At 37.3% G+C, this 14939-nt stretch overlaps 1 protein-coding gene across 1 annotated transcript in view; it reads left to right on the forward strand.

Annotated features, from left to right (window-relative positions):
- LOC128744251 (cullin-2) overlaps positions 1 to 12447 on the forward strand; it is a 300626-nt gene extending 288179 nt beyond the window's left edge. The window contains exons 10-11 of the mRNA XM_053841107.1: positions 11338 to 11451; positions 11504 to 12447. Of these exons, the coding sequence (XP_053697082.1) occupies positions 11338 to 11451; positions 11504 to 11635 (246 nt within the window). The 3' untranslated portion in view covers positions 11636 to 12447. The remainder of the gene's footprint in view (positions 1 to 11337; positions 11452 to 11503) is intronic.
- Positions 12448 to 14939: the final 2492 nt, after the last annotated feature.

Genomic DNA, 14939 nt, shown 5'->3' on the forward strand with positions numbered 1-14939 from the left:
AACTCTGCATATTCCTGCTCTTCCAGGTTGCGCTTTTTCTCCCGAAAGATTTGGTTTCGCTGCATCTTCTTCTGTTTGTGTCTTTCCACGTTCTGACGTGTGGCACTGCGCATCTTGGCCGCCCGCGCAGCGTTCTCCTCATCCATCACCCTCCTACATTCATCGTCAAACCAATCGTTCCGCTGATTCCGGGCCACATGCCCGATGGAGCTCTCCGCTACACTGCTGATGGCTGTTTTGATAGTGTTCCAACAGTCCTCGAGAGGGGCTTCGTCCAGCTCGTTCTCTTCCGGCAGTGCAGCTTCAAGTGAATGCGCGTAGTTTGCGGCGACGTCTGGCTGCTTCAACCGCGCGAGATCTAACCGAGGCTGGCGTCGGTACCGAATGTTGTTCACAACGGAGAGTCTTGGGCGCATCTTAACCATCACTAGGTAGTGGTCCGAGTCAACGTTAGCGCTTCGATAGGATCTGACGTCGATAATGTCTGAGAAGTGCCGACTGTCGATCAAAACGTGGTCGATCTGTGATTCTGTCTGATTTGGTGACCTCCAGGTGTACTTATGGTGGATTCTGTGCTGGAAAAAGGTACTACGTACGGCCATATTCTTGGAGGCGGCAAAGTCGATAAGTCTTAGGCCCATTTCATTGGTTCGCTGGTGTGCACTGAACCTTCCAATCACCGGTTTGTATTCCTCCTCCTGGCCGACCCGAGCATTGAAATCCCCGATGACGATCTTGATATCATGTTTTGAGCAGCGGTCGTATTCACTCTCCAACTGCGCGTAGAATTCATCCTTGTCGTCATCGGTACTTCTGAGGTGAGGGCTGTGCACGTTGATGATGCTTATGTTGAAGAATCGGCCCTTGATTCTCAACCTGCACATTCGAGGATTGATTGGCCACCACCCAATCACCCGTTTCCGCATCTCGCCCATCACTATGAAAGCTGTACCCAGTTCGTGTGTGTTGCCGCAGCTCTGGTAGATGGTATGTCCATCTCTGAACGTACGTACCGTTGAGCTCTTCCAGCACACCTCCTGCAGCGCTACGACGTCGAACTTGCGGCTCTTCAATACGTCGGAGAGCACTCGAGTGCTCCCTTGGAAGTTGAGAGATCGGCAGTTCCACGTCCCGAGTTTCCAATCCATAGTCCTTTTTCGTCGCGTGGGTCTATTCCGATTGTTCCAGTAAGAATATATTTGTTCTTCGTTCCATGCTTGAGTATTTTTCGTGGTGACGGTTTGCAAAGCCTGCTACACCAACCCCCTGTTTCGCCGGAGGGCCAACGAAGCTCGAAAGAGCCCTCCTTTCCTGTCAGCATACGACCTTGGCTTCCACCGGGGTTGGTTACCCGATTTCCACCAAAGTTGCTCGTATCCCGGCTGGTACCACGAGGCGGTAGGAATAGGGGTTGCTGAATAAGAGGCTATGAACCACTGTAGGGTCTATTTTATGCCTACACGTGCACAAGGCACCGACGGTACGCATTATTCAGCCGTTTACCAGCCGACTATGGAAACTATGTAAAGAATTGCCAGCAACTAACTGATGCAAAGCAGCAAATGAAACGTTCAAAACTATTCTCGGATAAGAGTCGCTGATTTTCCTCGCTTTGAGAACTCTGCGTCACATCACATGCACAAAGGCAAGACAACAGTTTCGAACGAATTCTTGCAGTATCTATAAGGATACAATCTGGCAAAAGGAAAGGATGACCGCTCACTTTTCGATGACGTTTCACCTTCAGGACATCAATTTGGACTAATTTCAATCTTAAATGTTAAAGGCGGTTGAATGAAAGGGGTGGTTTTATACTTTAAGAAAATTGTTTACCTTCAAGACATCACATTGGACTAGGTTTAATGCTGAAACGATAACATTGGTTGAAGAAGAAGGGTGGTTTTGCACTCTGAGGCAATGTAGCTATTCATCGATAAAAGTACTGATTCGGTTCGAAACACACTCAAAGGTGATTCTATAACGTCAAATTCTCTGGCAATGCTTTTCTAGCTGAGAATTATTTGATGCGAGTTAGAGAAAAGCGAATTACCACTCACTCTTTTTCATGCAATGATTTGATCGCTAGTGACGCCAATCAAAAACGAATACCTCGCGTTTTGACTCATCGCAATGAGTAGCTTTGATTTTCGATTTTGGAAAACAGGCAAAAGCGCTATCGGATATTGAATTATACTGTCAAAAAACATGTACCTAACATTTATGTTGGTTTTTCAGTTCGACTATTAGCACCTGAGATACTTGTAATATACATTTTTGCGACATAATACATAAATGCACTTCAAAACATCTACGTTCTTCTACACCCAGAAGACTCTTAATCTCATAAACTTATTTTAACATGCTGTTTTTCAACATTCACGTTGAGTGCACCAGGATCAAATTTTGAACAGTAGCCGACGATATTTTCATTATCAGCCTTCATCGTTAGTCACACAAGAAGTAGACGTATTATTTTTCATAGCTTCGAACCTTCGAGGCACCAATTAATAATAATAATATTGCACCAGGTTTGCATTTCATTAAAACTAAATCTTGAAATCATTTTGTTTGTCCGTGTGCCGCTTGAAGTTACTGGTTGTGTATTGCGTTGCAACTATATGTTGACGTTTGACAAGTTCATAATTATTATATGTGATACGAATAACGTTTTATATTTGAACGAGCAATATTTCTTTTGTAATTTGCCAAAAAATATGTTTGTTTACGTTTCATCGCAAAATACATTCTCGGTTGGATGACAGCGATTAACGATGATTATAGCGATGAGTGTGAGACACTCAGAGACAGAGATATCGAGCGAGTATTTTCGAGCGTAATCAGTTAATATTTTGCTCACCAGCTTTTGCGTCGGCGATTCATCGCGAGTAATCAGGATACGATAGAGTTGCCAGTTGATAAGCTTTAAATCGCTGATGAGCAGGTGATGAGCCTTCATCGTGATGAAAATTTGCAACATTGCTCTGAGGTACTTCCCAAGCACAGATATCAAATTGGCATAGGCTTAGGCGCCGTAAAGAATCTGCGACCCATTGGGACGAGGAGTGTCTGTCACTTTTGACGTAGAACTACGTCTTACCGCAGAGTGTCAATCCAACATTTGGATTCAACCTACTGTGTTACCTGACTCACTGCGAAATGCGTTGTATTCGCGGGATCGTGTTGGTTCGAAAGGTTTCGAAAAATATCGCCCTTGTATCGAAAATATCGTTAATTTTGATCACTAAAAATAACGTACTTAAACGTTATATTTCATGTGCCAGTAGTACGCAATAATTGTATTGTGAAACTGAATTGTTATTTATGCAACTTTTTACAAATTAAATGCAATAACAAAAGCACAACTTATAAAAAATAGTTTGTTATCGATAATAACTGCATATGCGTTATAAACGAATAAAACGAATGGTTACGTTTCATTTCAATAATACGCATATTCGCAGTGAGTCAGGTAAAACAGTAGCGTCACGAAAGAATGAAAAATTTTGAACGCCAAAGCTCTGCTAATTATGAATGGATTTTCATGATTTAGATACCGATCGACCATAAAAGATGTAGCAATTATGTGATTTCTATTGGAACATTTTTTTTCAATCACTAATTAGTAAAAATTGACGAACAGTTTCAAGGTCAAATTATATCATACATTTTCTTTATGATCGCCTTGCTCCACAGGCAGGGACGACAGTTAAATACACCCTCTGTTTACTGTGATTTCGATTACTTTATGTTTAGAAAAAAAAAAGCAACAAAACCCCCTCGTCCCAATAGGTCGAAGATTCTTTACGACGTTTAGACTAATTTGATATCTGTGTGTTGGAGATTGCCAACAATCAGAATGATTTCCGAAATAATAATCTCCAAATGAAACGACCGTGACTTAGGATTTACTGGTAGGGGGATTATTATTTTCCTGCAATGTATAACAACCTCTTAAATGCTAATCGTAACAATATGTATGCAACTCAATGAACAATGATTCTGGTAGAACAAATAGAATGTAGGCAGACTTATGTTTAATCTTTTCTCTGCGGGCTGATTCGTCCGGTCTATCTATAGGCAAGCCGATACGTTTATCGTCCGTACAATTGGGCTGTATGTAACACTGTTTTCACCCGTACTTTAAGCATATAAATTTACTATAACCTTAGATTAAGATTAGTGCGATCCTTCGATGAGCGATAGTTTTTATAAATAAGCACTTTTAGTTGAAATTGTAGGAAATAGCTTTAATAACAAATATATCTGAATCGAATAACTGATTAAGTGTGGACTCACGCGGCATGTATCTTTTGTTTTACATGATATGCAAATTTTTCTTTCTGACAGCTTCCCTTACCTCAACTTACTGATAACAGTGTGGGCAGTTATCACTCTTATCAACTCTCATCCGCTGGCTGCTAAGAATCAGCAGTCTGGTTCGATAGGGTAAGGCGCGCTGGCGTGAACTCGCCAACACTGTGCTTGGGAAGTATGCCAGAAAGAGTAATAGTCCTCTCGTCCCAACAGGATTTCTTAGGATTGCGACAAACCTAGTCCAGTTTGATGCCCTGAAAGTAAACAATTTTGTTAAAGCATAAAACCACCCCTTCCTTTCCTTCATTTTTAAACATTGAATCTAGTCCAAATTGATGTCCTGAAGGTGAAACGACACAGAAAAGTGACCAGCGATCCTTTCCTTTTGCCAGATTGTATCCATATTCGCAACTACGAAGTTGCTAATATTTGTTTGGTTTTTGCGTGAGAAAAAAGTGAAGGAAGTATTTTTGCTTTTGTTTTTACGTAAGTCTTGACAATGGGTTTTCGTGTAAGTGCGAACAGGATTAAAAATCTTTTTAGCTTTCGCAGTCGCAAATAAGTACTGCAAGATTTTTTTTGGAACTGTTGTCTTACAAGGAAACACGGCTGAAAGGATATTTATGCATGTGAAGTAACGCAGTAATTCTCAAAGTGAGGAAAACCAGCGACTCTTTTATCCGAGAATAGTTTTGAATATTTCAATTGCTGCTTTGCATCAGTTAGTTGCCTGCAATTATTTACTATTTAAGAGTCAAGCATTAATTTCTTTCGAAAATGATGGAGAGGACAAGGCAGAAGGGATCCGTCGTTGTGCTAATGTTTATTTAGCCGTCAATTCAGTATAAGGCAGCAAGGTACAACACATTTTGCAAACAACTTTAACTCACTTAGTAGCCTTCAATCATCAAAATGAATAAAACGATCTGAAAAATTATCGACTTGCAAAAGTTTGGATTTCTCACCCTGTACCACAGTCAAACCATTTTAACCAGGGGGGTGGTATCGAGCGAAAATTTCATACATAGCATGAAAACCATCATCCCCATAAAAAATTCCTCATACGTTTTTTCCTATTTAGTATTGTGCTTTGCCAGCTGTACCAGGATTAATCCAGAATTTTTTTCAATTTATATGACAAAACAGTACCGCAACATTTCTCTTTCTTACTACAACAATGTCGCACTTTTAATCCGCGGTGTTCAGTTAGATGCAAAATGCGGGATATTGAAGATTGTGACCCGGAGTTCAATCATCGTATTGATCTCATCAAATTGTTTGTTCATAACTATTTAAAAATTTGTTTCACATGATACAGCAAATCGGTTCAACCATTTGAACAGTCTATTGATGTTGCAGTTGAAAACCGTAATAATCGACGTGCGATATTCGGTTTAATTCTTGTTTTCAACTGCAACAGCAATATTCGTAATAAGCTAACCAAACTTATTTTGTTTGAAGGAAGGTAATTGATAATTGTCTTAATGAATTCTGTTACAATTGATAAAAACGACCTTAAAGTATCACTATCTATTTCTATCAATTCCATTTCTATCCATCACTAGTCATTTTGTGTGTGTGATTTTTTCTTCGCTGTTATTTCAATTTCCAAACAATTAAAAATAATTTATTTTGATTGAAAGTAAAATATGAATATAAATATTGCAAACATTTCTTGGTCACTCTAATTTGGAAAAAATGGTAGCCCTATGAGCCAAAAATTTGGTGCATGTCAGTAACGCACCGAATATATGGAGTTTGACAAGCACACCATGGCCCTGATTTTAACATAACAATATTTTGATATCAAAATACTACATATATATGTGAATAGTGTTTGATATTATGTTAGGGAAGTCTGTGTTAGGGAAGTGTGCCAGAAAAAATGACACAAGTTCGTTGTCCCAAAAGATCGCAAATTCTTTATTGCGAGACGATTAAACCTCGGCGAATTTGATATCTGTGTTGGAAAAATGTGCTACAGCTGTAGTGTTCGGTTATAATATGACTCTGTATGAAGGTGAAATTAATCATCATCGATTCTGCCAATTTCAAAAGCAGTTTTTTTGTTTGAAACAAAAATTCGGTTTATGAAAATATATTCGCTGTGTTTAGATTGGCAAGAAGAATGCAGTATATATATTTTTATAAACACAATCCCGCTTTTGGGCCGAAAAGCTGCTTCCGAAATTGGGCTCTCCGACGAAAAGTCAATGACTGCTAGTTTCCTGTGAATACGCATGCTTACCGTTTCATTAGAAGTGTATTGAAAAGATGTGCTGTTGATAAAATAGGATTGAATTGGTAAAATCCCTTCAACGTGGGGAACCATGGGTAATAAAAACAATCTTTAATTTCAGTAAGGTAGCAGGAAAGCAATAGTTTGTGTTCTTGATTTTGTTAAATTGTTTTCAAATGCACAATCTTTTGAGGATTGAACGTATGCAATGTTACTACTTTGATTAATGTTACATACAACGCATGTAGCATGTAAATATGTTGCATATAGCATGTATACATGAAGAATCGAATGATTACAAGCATGAATACATTACAGACCCACGTAGTCCTGCGTCACCTATATATGCGGTCGTGTCTTGTGCACAACCCCTCTGGTTTTTCAGATAAATTTTAACATACAACCATTTTCCGAGATGGATCGACAAGTACTCGCTGGATACTGTGGAGGGACCAGTTTGTTTCGCATATAATACTAAAGGGTATCGACGATCACGATGATGTGCTTCGGAGGAGCAGACGTTCGTAAAGTAGCACGAGATGTAACCGTCAGTGAATCATCCGTCCTCGATAACCGCTATAGATTGGCTATGGAAGTGTTAGATAAGTATTACTCTCCAAAGATGTCACAGAGGTATGAACGACTCAAGTTTCGTCAGATTATGTTTAACCCAAATGAGAAAATTGACCAATACGTGATTCGCTTGAAAGAGCAGGCCGCACAATGTACTTTTGGGAATCAAACAGACGACATGATAATGGACCAAATAGTATTTGCCACCCAACATGAAGAAAAACTGCGTGCTAAGTATCTGGTAGCCGATATCGCTCTGAAAGAGATGTTAGCAATCACGCGAACCCATGAATCTGTTAAGTCACAACTTCAAGAATTTCGCAGAGAACCAGTTCCTTTAGTTGAATTGAATGCGGTAAGTGCAGGGAAAAATCAACCCCTAATCAGCGAGGAATAATTTGCTCTAGCTGCAGGGGAAATCACTTAGCTACTGACGATCGTTGGCCCGCAAAAGCATCCCGTTGCGGTAAACGTGGTAAGCTTGGACACTATGCGAGGTGTTGTAGAACATCACATCCCCGGACATATATAAATCGATCCATACCATACCCCGTCTCTAATAAACGAAATAGTTATAACGATCGAAAGGAAAAAAAACACTAAGGGAGAAAGTATGGTGGGTCCGCATTGATACAATGGTTGAAGAATTCATCAGTTCATGTAACGGATGTTTATTGGTTTCAAATCCAGTATTCGAACCAATGAACAGAATACCCTTGCCACCTGGGCCATGGAAAAAGCTAGCATTAGATTTTACAGAAATATCGAATAATACGCATCTTCTAGTTGTTATTGATTATTTCTCTAGATTTCCTGAAATTGAAATAATGACAACCACAACCGCCAAAGGAACAATATTTAAATTACGAACTACGTTTTGGTTTCCCAAAAGAAATAATTTGTGACAATGGGCCTCCATTTAAATCTGAAGAGTTCACGAGTTTTTGTAAAATATCAGGAATACACTGAAAGCACTCAATACCATACGCCCCATTTCAACACGGATTAGTTGAACGCTACAATCGGACACTTTTAAAAACTATAAAAATAAGCGTTGCCCAAGGTCGAGAGTGGAAGAACGATCTGTACGATTTTTTTATTAGCTTATAGAAATACGCCGCACTCTATTGCTAATGAAACTGCAGCAAAATTAATGTTTGGCCGTAACTTAAAAGATAAGTTACCAGATTTCTCCTTCGACAAACTGAAAAGTATAAATGATAAAGTACAGGAAACCGATAAAGTAAAGAAAGAAAAAGGAAAAGTATATGGAGATAGGAAAGACGTTCTAAGCATTCAATAATAGATGTTGGTGATCACGTAGTTGTGAAAAAATTTTTAAAACGTAGGAAACTTACACCTAATTTTGATCCACAACCATACATAGTCACAAAGAAAATTGGAACTCGTTTAACTGTAAAAAAACTTACAAAGTGGTGTTGAATATGATAGGCATATTAATCATGCCAAACGGTTAACTTGTAGTAGCCCTTTCCTCAGCCTTGAACAACCAGCTTTAGTCTTCGATGAAATTGTACATAAAAATGAAGGAATTTCGGAAAACCAACCGGTCCAAGCCAAGGTTAGTTTGCCTACAGGACCAGGAAGCACTGGTCCAACTAGAACTAGGAGAAACCCAGAAGCTTGTGAACCTGAATATTTCAAAGACTATTTAGTATATAAACGTAAAAGAATTGTATAAAGATAAGAAGAAAGGAGAGATGTAGTCCCAGTAAACCATTTGGTTTGTATATCTCGATTGCAACTGAGATATACGAAATCATATCTGAACGAAAAAGTTATATTTCACGCCATATAAGAACACATATGTACCAAAGTGGAGGCGATATACGTGCGAAAATAATGACAATTATTTGTAATTCTATTTTGCGTAGTTTTTATAGCACGCAACTAAATACTCCTGAATATATGATTAAGATATAGAGTAAGGAGGGGTAAAAGTGCGATTCAATGATTTATCAGTACGGTTTCCGAGTAAATTGTCTACATTGGCATGGACGGGTGACTACTTTGACAACTTAAATCTATCGTAAACATTTTTTGTTTACGAAGCATAGTTGCCGAGTTATGGATAAATGTTATTTTAGAACGGTTTTGATGTAATATTTCGTTGTACGGCAAATACGATATCAACAAGAGGATATTATTTGTTGACAAATTGTAGCAGCGTTTTACATCACTCAGATATCTCTCTTGAAATTGCGGTGAGAAGAATTTACAAAATATATTTCGCTTTTCCATAATTTAATCAAACCCCGTCAAGCGCCTAGCGGGGCAAAAGTTCGATTTATTGACGGGGTAAAAGTTCGATTCATGGATCGAGAATCTAACTCATTTTACTGACGGGACGACGACACTATGCAAGTCCTTGCGACTTGTAATGTACTGCGCGCGACGCTGTTCGTTTGTCAGCGTGCCGTGATTCTCAACGGGGTTGTTCGGGGAAAGGTTTCGTTTCTATCACGGAGCGAAAAAATTCCAATTTGTTTCAAACGAAATTTTTATAACAACCTAAAAATATTTTTGTTTCAAAACGAAATTCTATTTGAATCAAGAAAATAACAGTTTTAGAATGAAGAGTAAAGTATTGTCAAATTGAATTTTCGATATAACAATAAATATTTTCATTTCAATTATACATATCAGTTTGAAACAAAATGAAATTTTTGTTTGTGCGTAAAACAACCATGAATGTGGTTGAAACTACATTTCTACCTTTGTTGTAGAGTAAGGAGCGGTAAAAATCCGATTTAATGATTTATCGGTGCAGATTCCGAGTAAATTGACTACATTGGCATTATTGGGTGACTACTTTGACAGCTTGAATCTAACGTAAACTTTGGTTGCTTACGAAGCATAGTTGCTGAGTTGTGTGCAAATGTTATTTTAGGGCGGTTTTGATGTAATGTTTTGTTATACGGGTAATACGATGTCAACAGGAGGATATTACTTGTTGAAAATTTGAAAAATCACTCGCATATCTGTTTTCAAAGTACGGTGAGAAGAGTTTACAAAATATATTTCGCTTTTCCATAATTTATTCAAAGCCCGTCAAGCACCTAGCGGGGTAAAAGTACGATTCACAGACGGGGCAAAATTGCGATTCATGGACGAGACAAAAATGTATAGCTAATTATATACAGCTTTTGGCACTATATTACAGATACTAGAAATGGAAGATCTGCAGAAAACTGTGTGCTCTACAGATGTTGGTCGAAGGAAAACAATGTTTTTCCGCTGATGAAACAAAAAACAAACGTTTGGGAAAGTTTCGATTTGTCGGAGGCAGCAATACACCAGCGCAAAATAGGAATAAGGTGTAAATTGAGAATATTCCTTACCGAAACATATCGCCGATTGAAGATTATATGGTTTTGTTAGCTACTGCTGTGCTAATTTCGTGGATTCGAGCTTCGCACTTTTGCCCCGCTAGTGGGGTAAAAGTGCGAATCGGCACTTGATCAGAAGAATGAAGAATTTATTTTCAATAACACTATTGTTCCAGATGATTTATAGTTGTATGCAAAGACATTGAATAGCTGCATCACAATAAAATATATTTTGTTGTTGTCCTTCTTTATATCTTGCGAAAATTGATGACAACTTCAAACATCGCACTTATGCCCCGCCTTACTCTAATCAAATATTGCAGTCGTCTATACTGCTTTATAATTCACAGTCATGAATTGTATATGAAGACACGCACGACTACAAAACAACTTTTTGTTCACTTCGATTTGACATACTCTAATCATTATACAATTCCAATTTGAAATTGACATCAAAACGATTTAATGTAAACTTTCTATTACGATTTTGTGTTAGCGTTAAAAACCTGACCACTTTTCGAGAAAGATTTTTTGGAATGCCACCCTACCCAGCCAAATATTGCCGTAAGACCAAATATTGCCGTAGTCCTATGTCAAAAATCAATACCGGCTGCTATTTACGTTCATTGTGGAAGCGTCATTGAAGATTTTTGTTTACTTTATATAAGCAATCTACCTTTTAAAATTTCAAAAGGGCGTTACCCAAAAATTCGTCCAACTATGTCTTAAAACATGTGCTCAAAGGCATAAGATGACCATACAAAACATTTGGCATTTACCGTTTTAATGGTCAATTTTATTTTTTAGTAACAGTCTTTTGAACACCGTTCATTCTATTAGATGTTTAATATTCAATTACAGGTTGAAAATACCGTAAATTCTGTTGATGAAGACAGAAAAATGTACCTGCAAGCCACTATAGTGAGGATCATGAAGTCTCGAAAAGTTCTTAGACACAACGCTCTCATACAAGAGGTATGATATCATATGTAATATATTAGTTTATTATTTGATGTTTGTTTTTCAGATACTGGCTCAATCGAAAGTAAGTTTTGCTCCGAATATTGGTATGATAAAGAAATGCATAGAATCTTTGATCGACAAGCAGTACATCGAACGAACTCCCAATTCTGGTGATGAATACAGTTACGTTGCATAAATTATGAATAAATGAAAAGAATCGGAATGTTAAATGTGGTTTAGATTATTATTTTGATTACCTTTTAAAACAACGATTCAATTTAATGAAATAATATTAAATCAATAGGGCCATTGCAAATAATTTTAAAAGCTTTTGGCACTCCCCCTTGGAAACTGGCTTGAAAAATCGGGGGCAAAAAAATAATTTGTAGGATATGAGTTAATTTTTTTTTCATAAAATCAATTGTCTGTGGGTTCTACAGCCTGCAAAACTCGAAAAATGAGTGTACGAGTTGAGTTAAGGCTTCTAGCATGAAACAGAAATGGAAATTCGCACAACGGAATTTCCGAAATTCGACCGAAAAATTTTTCTTTCGTTTTTGTCTTTTTCGTAGATTTTTGCATGGAAAAAATAACGTATATATGAAAAACAAGAATAGATTTGGTTTTCACGTCTAAACTTTAAGTAAAATTGCCTAAAATCAATACTTTTTTTTGCTCGAATAAAAAAATCTCTTTGTTTTTTTCGCCTCCCCCCCTTCAGTGGCCTAACACCGGATGGACAAAAACTTTATAAAATATTTGTAATGGCCTAATTCATGTGTTTACAAAATAACGAAGCCTTCAATATTGGTAGTGCACATTAGAATAATTCAGTGATCATCGTTTGAAGTAAAATCACCCATTAATTTGAAACATGAGCCTAAATTTCTACAGTTATCTCTTCCTTAATTTTCCTGTTGTCAAACAAGTGCACAATAACTTTTGTTTTTAACCCTTTTTTAAAATTGTTTGTAGAAGTTTAAACAATCCCAAAATATTACAATAAATATAATTGACTGTCGAAATTGTTCCTAAAAATGCAGGAAAGAAATATCTCCTATCTCATTTACAAAATTTCATTAAGTTGTTCAAGGCATCTTTTATTGCAACACAAGTGCGCTAACTGCACGGAAGAAACGATGCAACTTACTTACTTTATTTTAGAGCCGACGCACAGTGGGACGGATTGAACAAAAGACGGATATCGATATTTTTTAACTTTGTTATACTATGACAAAGGTTTGGAAATTGTTCGAAAAACACGAAATAGTTTTTTTTATTTGCAACTTCATTAAGGCTTAAAAAGTAAATTACCATGACAAAGCCGTGATTCCCGTTACAGTACATAATAAAGTTTAAATTAGGGTAGGAAGGGGCAAGATGCCCACCTGGGGCAAGATGACCACCCTTTCAAAAATCGTTATAGACGCTGTAAAGGGATGTAATTAGTAACCGTACGCGTAAATAAACAGTACATCTAACAATAATTCAAACAATTACAAAAATAAAATCATTGAACTCTTCAATAACAAAAAATATAGATCGATGATTAAAAATACTGCATTTATTATAAGATTGCGCAGCCATAAAATAAGGTTTTATTCAAGATTTTAAATTTTTTTTCATCTAACGAATAAGTTATCGTGGCATTGATTTTAGTAATGAATCAGATGTTCATATTGCAGCAATTATGCAGAATTGCAGATAATGTATTTATCACAAATTGCTTTTAAAAAATACATCTACTTGCGGGGCAAAATGCGCACCGCTTTATAGACCAAGATTGCTACCCTGAATTGCGTAACCATAACCTTAAATCAGCAACAATCGTTGCATAAAATATTTGTAACGGAATAAACATGCATATTTATTTGTTTTCGATACCGAAATACATTGTTTAACATGTTTCTGTCTAATAATGACCACAGAGGAATACGTAGATTCAAGGAACATTTTATGGTTAACTAAACACTCCAAATTATTCAAATAATGTTTAAAATAGTTTATCACCAGTTTGAATTCATAATATTTATTATTTAGATTATACGTGAAATACAATGAAGGTTTAATAGCTTTTGGAAAGGATGGTCATCTTGCCCCGCAGGTTGGAAAAATTCCCAAAAATCGATGAATACAGGTTATAGAAAAGACTGTAAAAGATAACGTAGCGAGGGTTTTGAGCCCTTTGCTGTAGATTTCTTCGGATATATTGATAGTGAAACTTAAGGTGGGCATCTTGCTCCGTGCTACCCTACACACAACCTATTTTACATAACAATAAAAAACCAAATCTAATTCAATTGTGTTATTTGACGATATTTCTTTTTATATATGAACTAGCTGACCCGACAAACTTGGGGAGAGTCTGGGAGCACAGTTCCGGTTGTTTGTTTTCATTCGAACGCTCCGTTTTTCTAGAAATTTTCAGTGTTAAAACAAAGTATTTATTGATAGTTTTTTTTTCTCTTTATTATCGAGATTTTCAGCCGTGGGCTGGTTCATCTCGTTATTGATATAGTTTGCGCGAGTGTACTGTTTAGTGTTTGTTCTTTCCTGTAGTGTGCTGATCATGTCGATTGGCAAGAGATAAGTATACATTTTCAAAGTTAAAGTAGTTTCCAAACACATGTCATGGAAACAAAACAAACTTGATAAACCCCGATAAAATTTTTCCAGATGCCAATTATCGAAAATTATTTTCGATATTTATTGACGAAAAGTGGTTTCATTTGACATGTAGTTGGCGCTACGGTAGAAATTATTCTTTTATGCATCAAAATGAAATTGGGCTAGAAGAATTTTGCAATTATGATTTTGTTCAACTATATACGTGCCAGAATAATGAAAATTATTTTGGAAGTATGGATGTGTAAAAATATCCATGCGGGGCTTATTGTTTATAAAGGCGACCTCCGCATGTACGTGTATATCCAGGCATTCTAGAAATGGGTCGCTGGATGAACAATAGAGCTATCACCTTCCATCTCCAGGACTAAATTATTTGCATTTACAGAAACAAACCTACTGGATGCAAGTAATTTTTTTACATAAGAGCGCTGCTGGGCGGTGGGCGATGGATTGCAGACACACACACACACACACACACACACACACACACACACACACACACACACACACACACACACACACACACACACACACACACACACACACACACACACACACACACACACACACACACACGCACACACACACGCACACAACTAGCTGATCCGACAAACTTCGTATTGTCATAAAATAAAGCGGATAGCATTACAATATTCGCCATCATTACAAACCATTTCGCCGAATACCATTTTACGGAACACCAATTCTTGGTTGACCATAACGCGGAATATAGAGTTTCGCAGATTATCATTCGCGAAAAACCTTACGCGGGATGTACCATTTCACGGAAATTCTTTTCGTAGAAAGTACCATTTCGCAGGGGTGACCCAACTGAAGGAAAGTAATAGAGGTCAGCAGATATAGAAAAATAA

The sequence above is a fragment of the Sabethes cyaneus genome, chromosome 3 (assembly GCF_943734655.1).
Source record: "Sabethes cyaneus chromosome 3, idSabCyanKW18_F2, whole genome shotgun sequence".
Lineage (NCBI taxonomy): Eukaryota > Metazoa > Arthropoda > Insecta > Diptera > Culicidae > Sabethes > Sabethes cyaneus.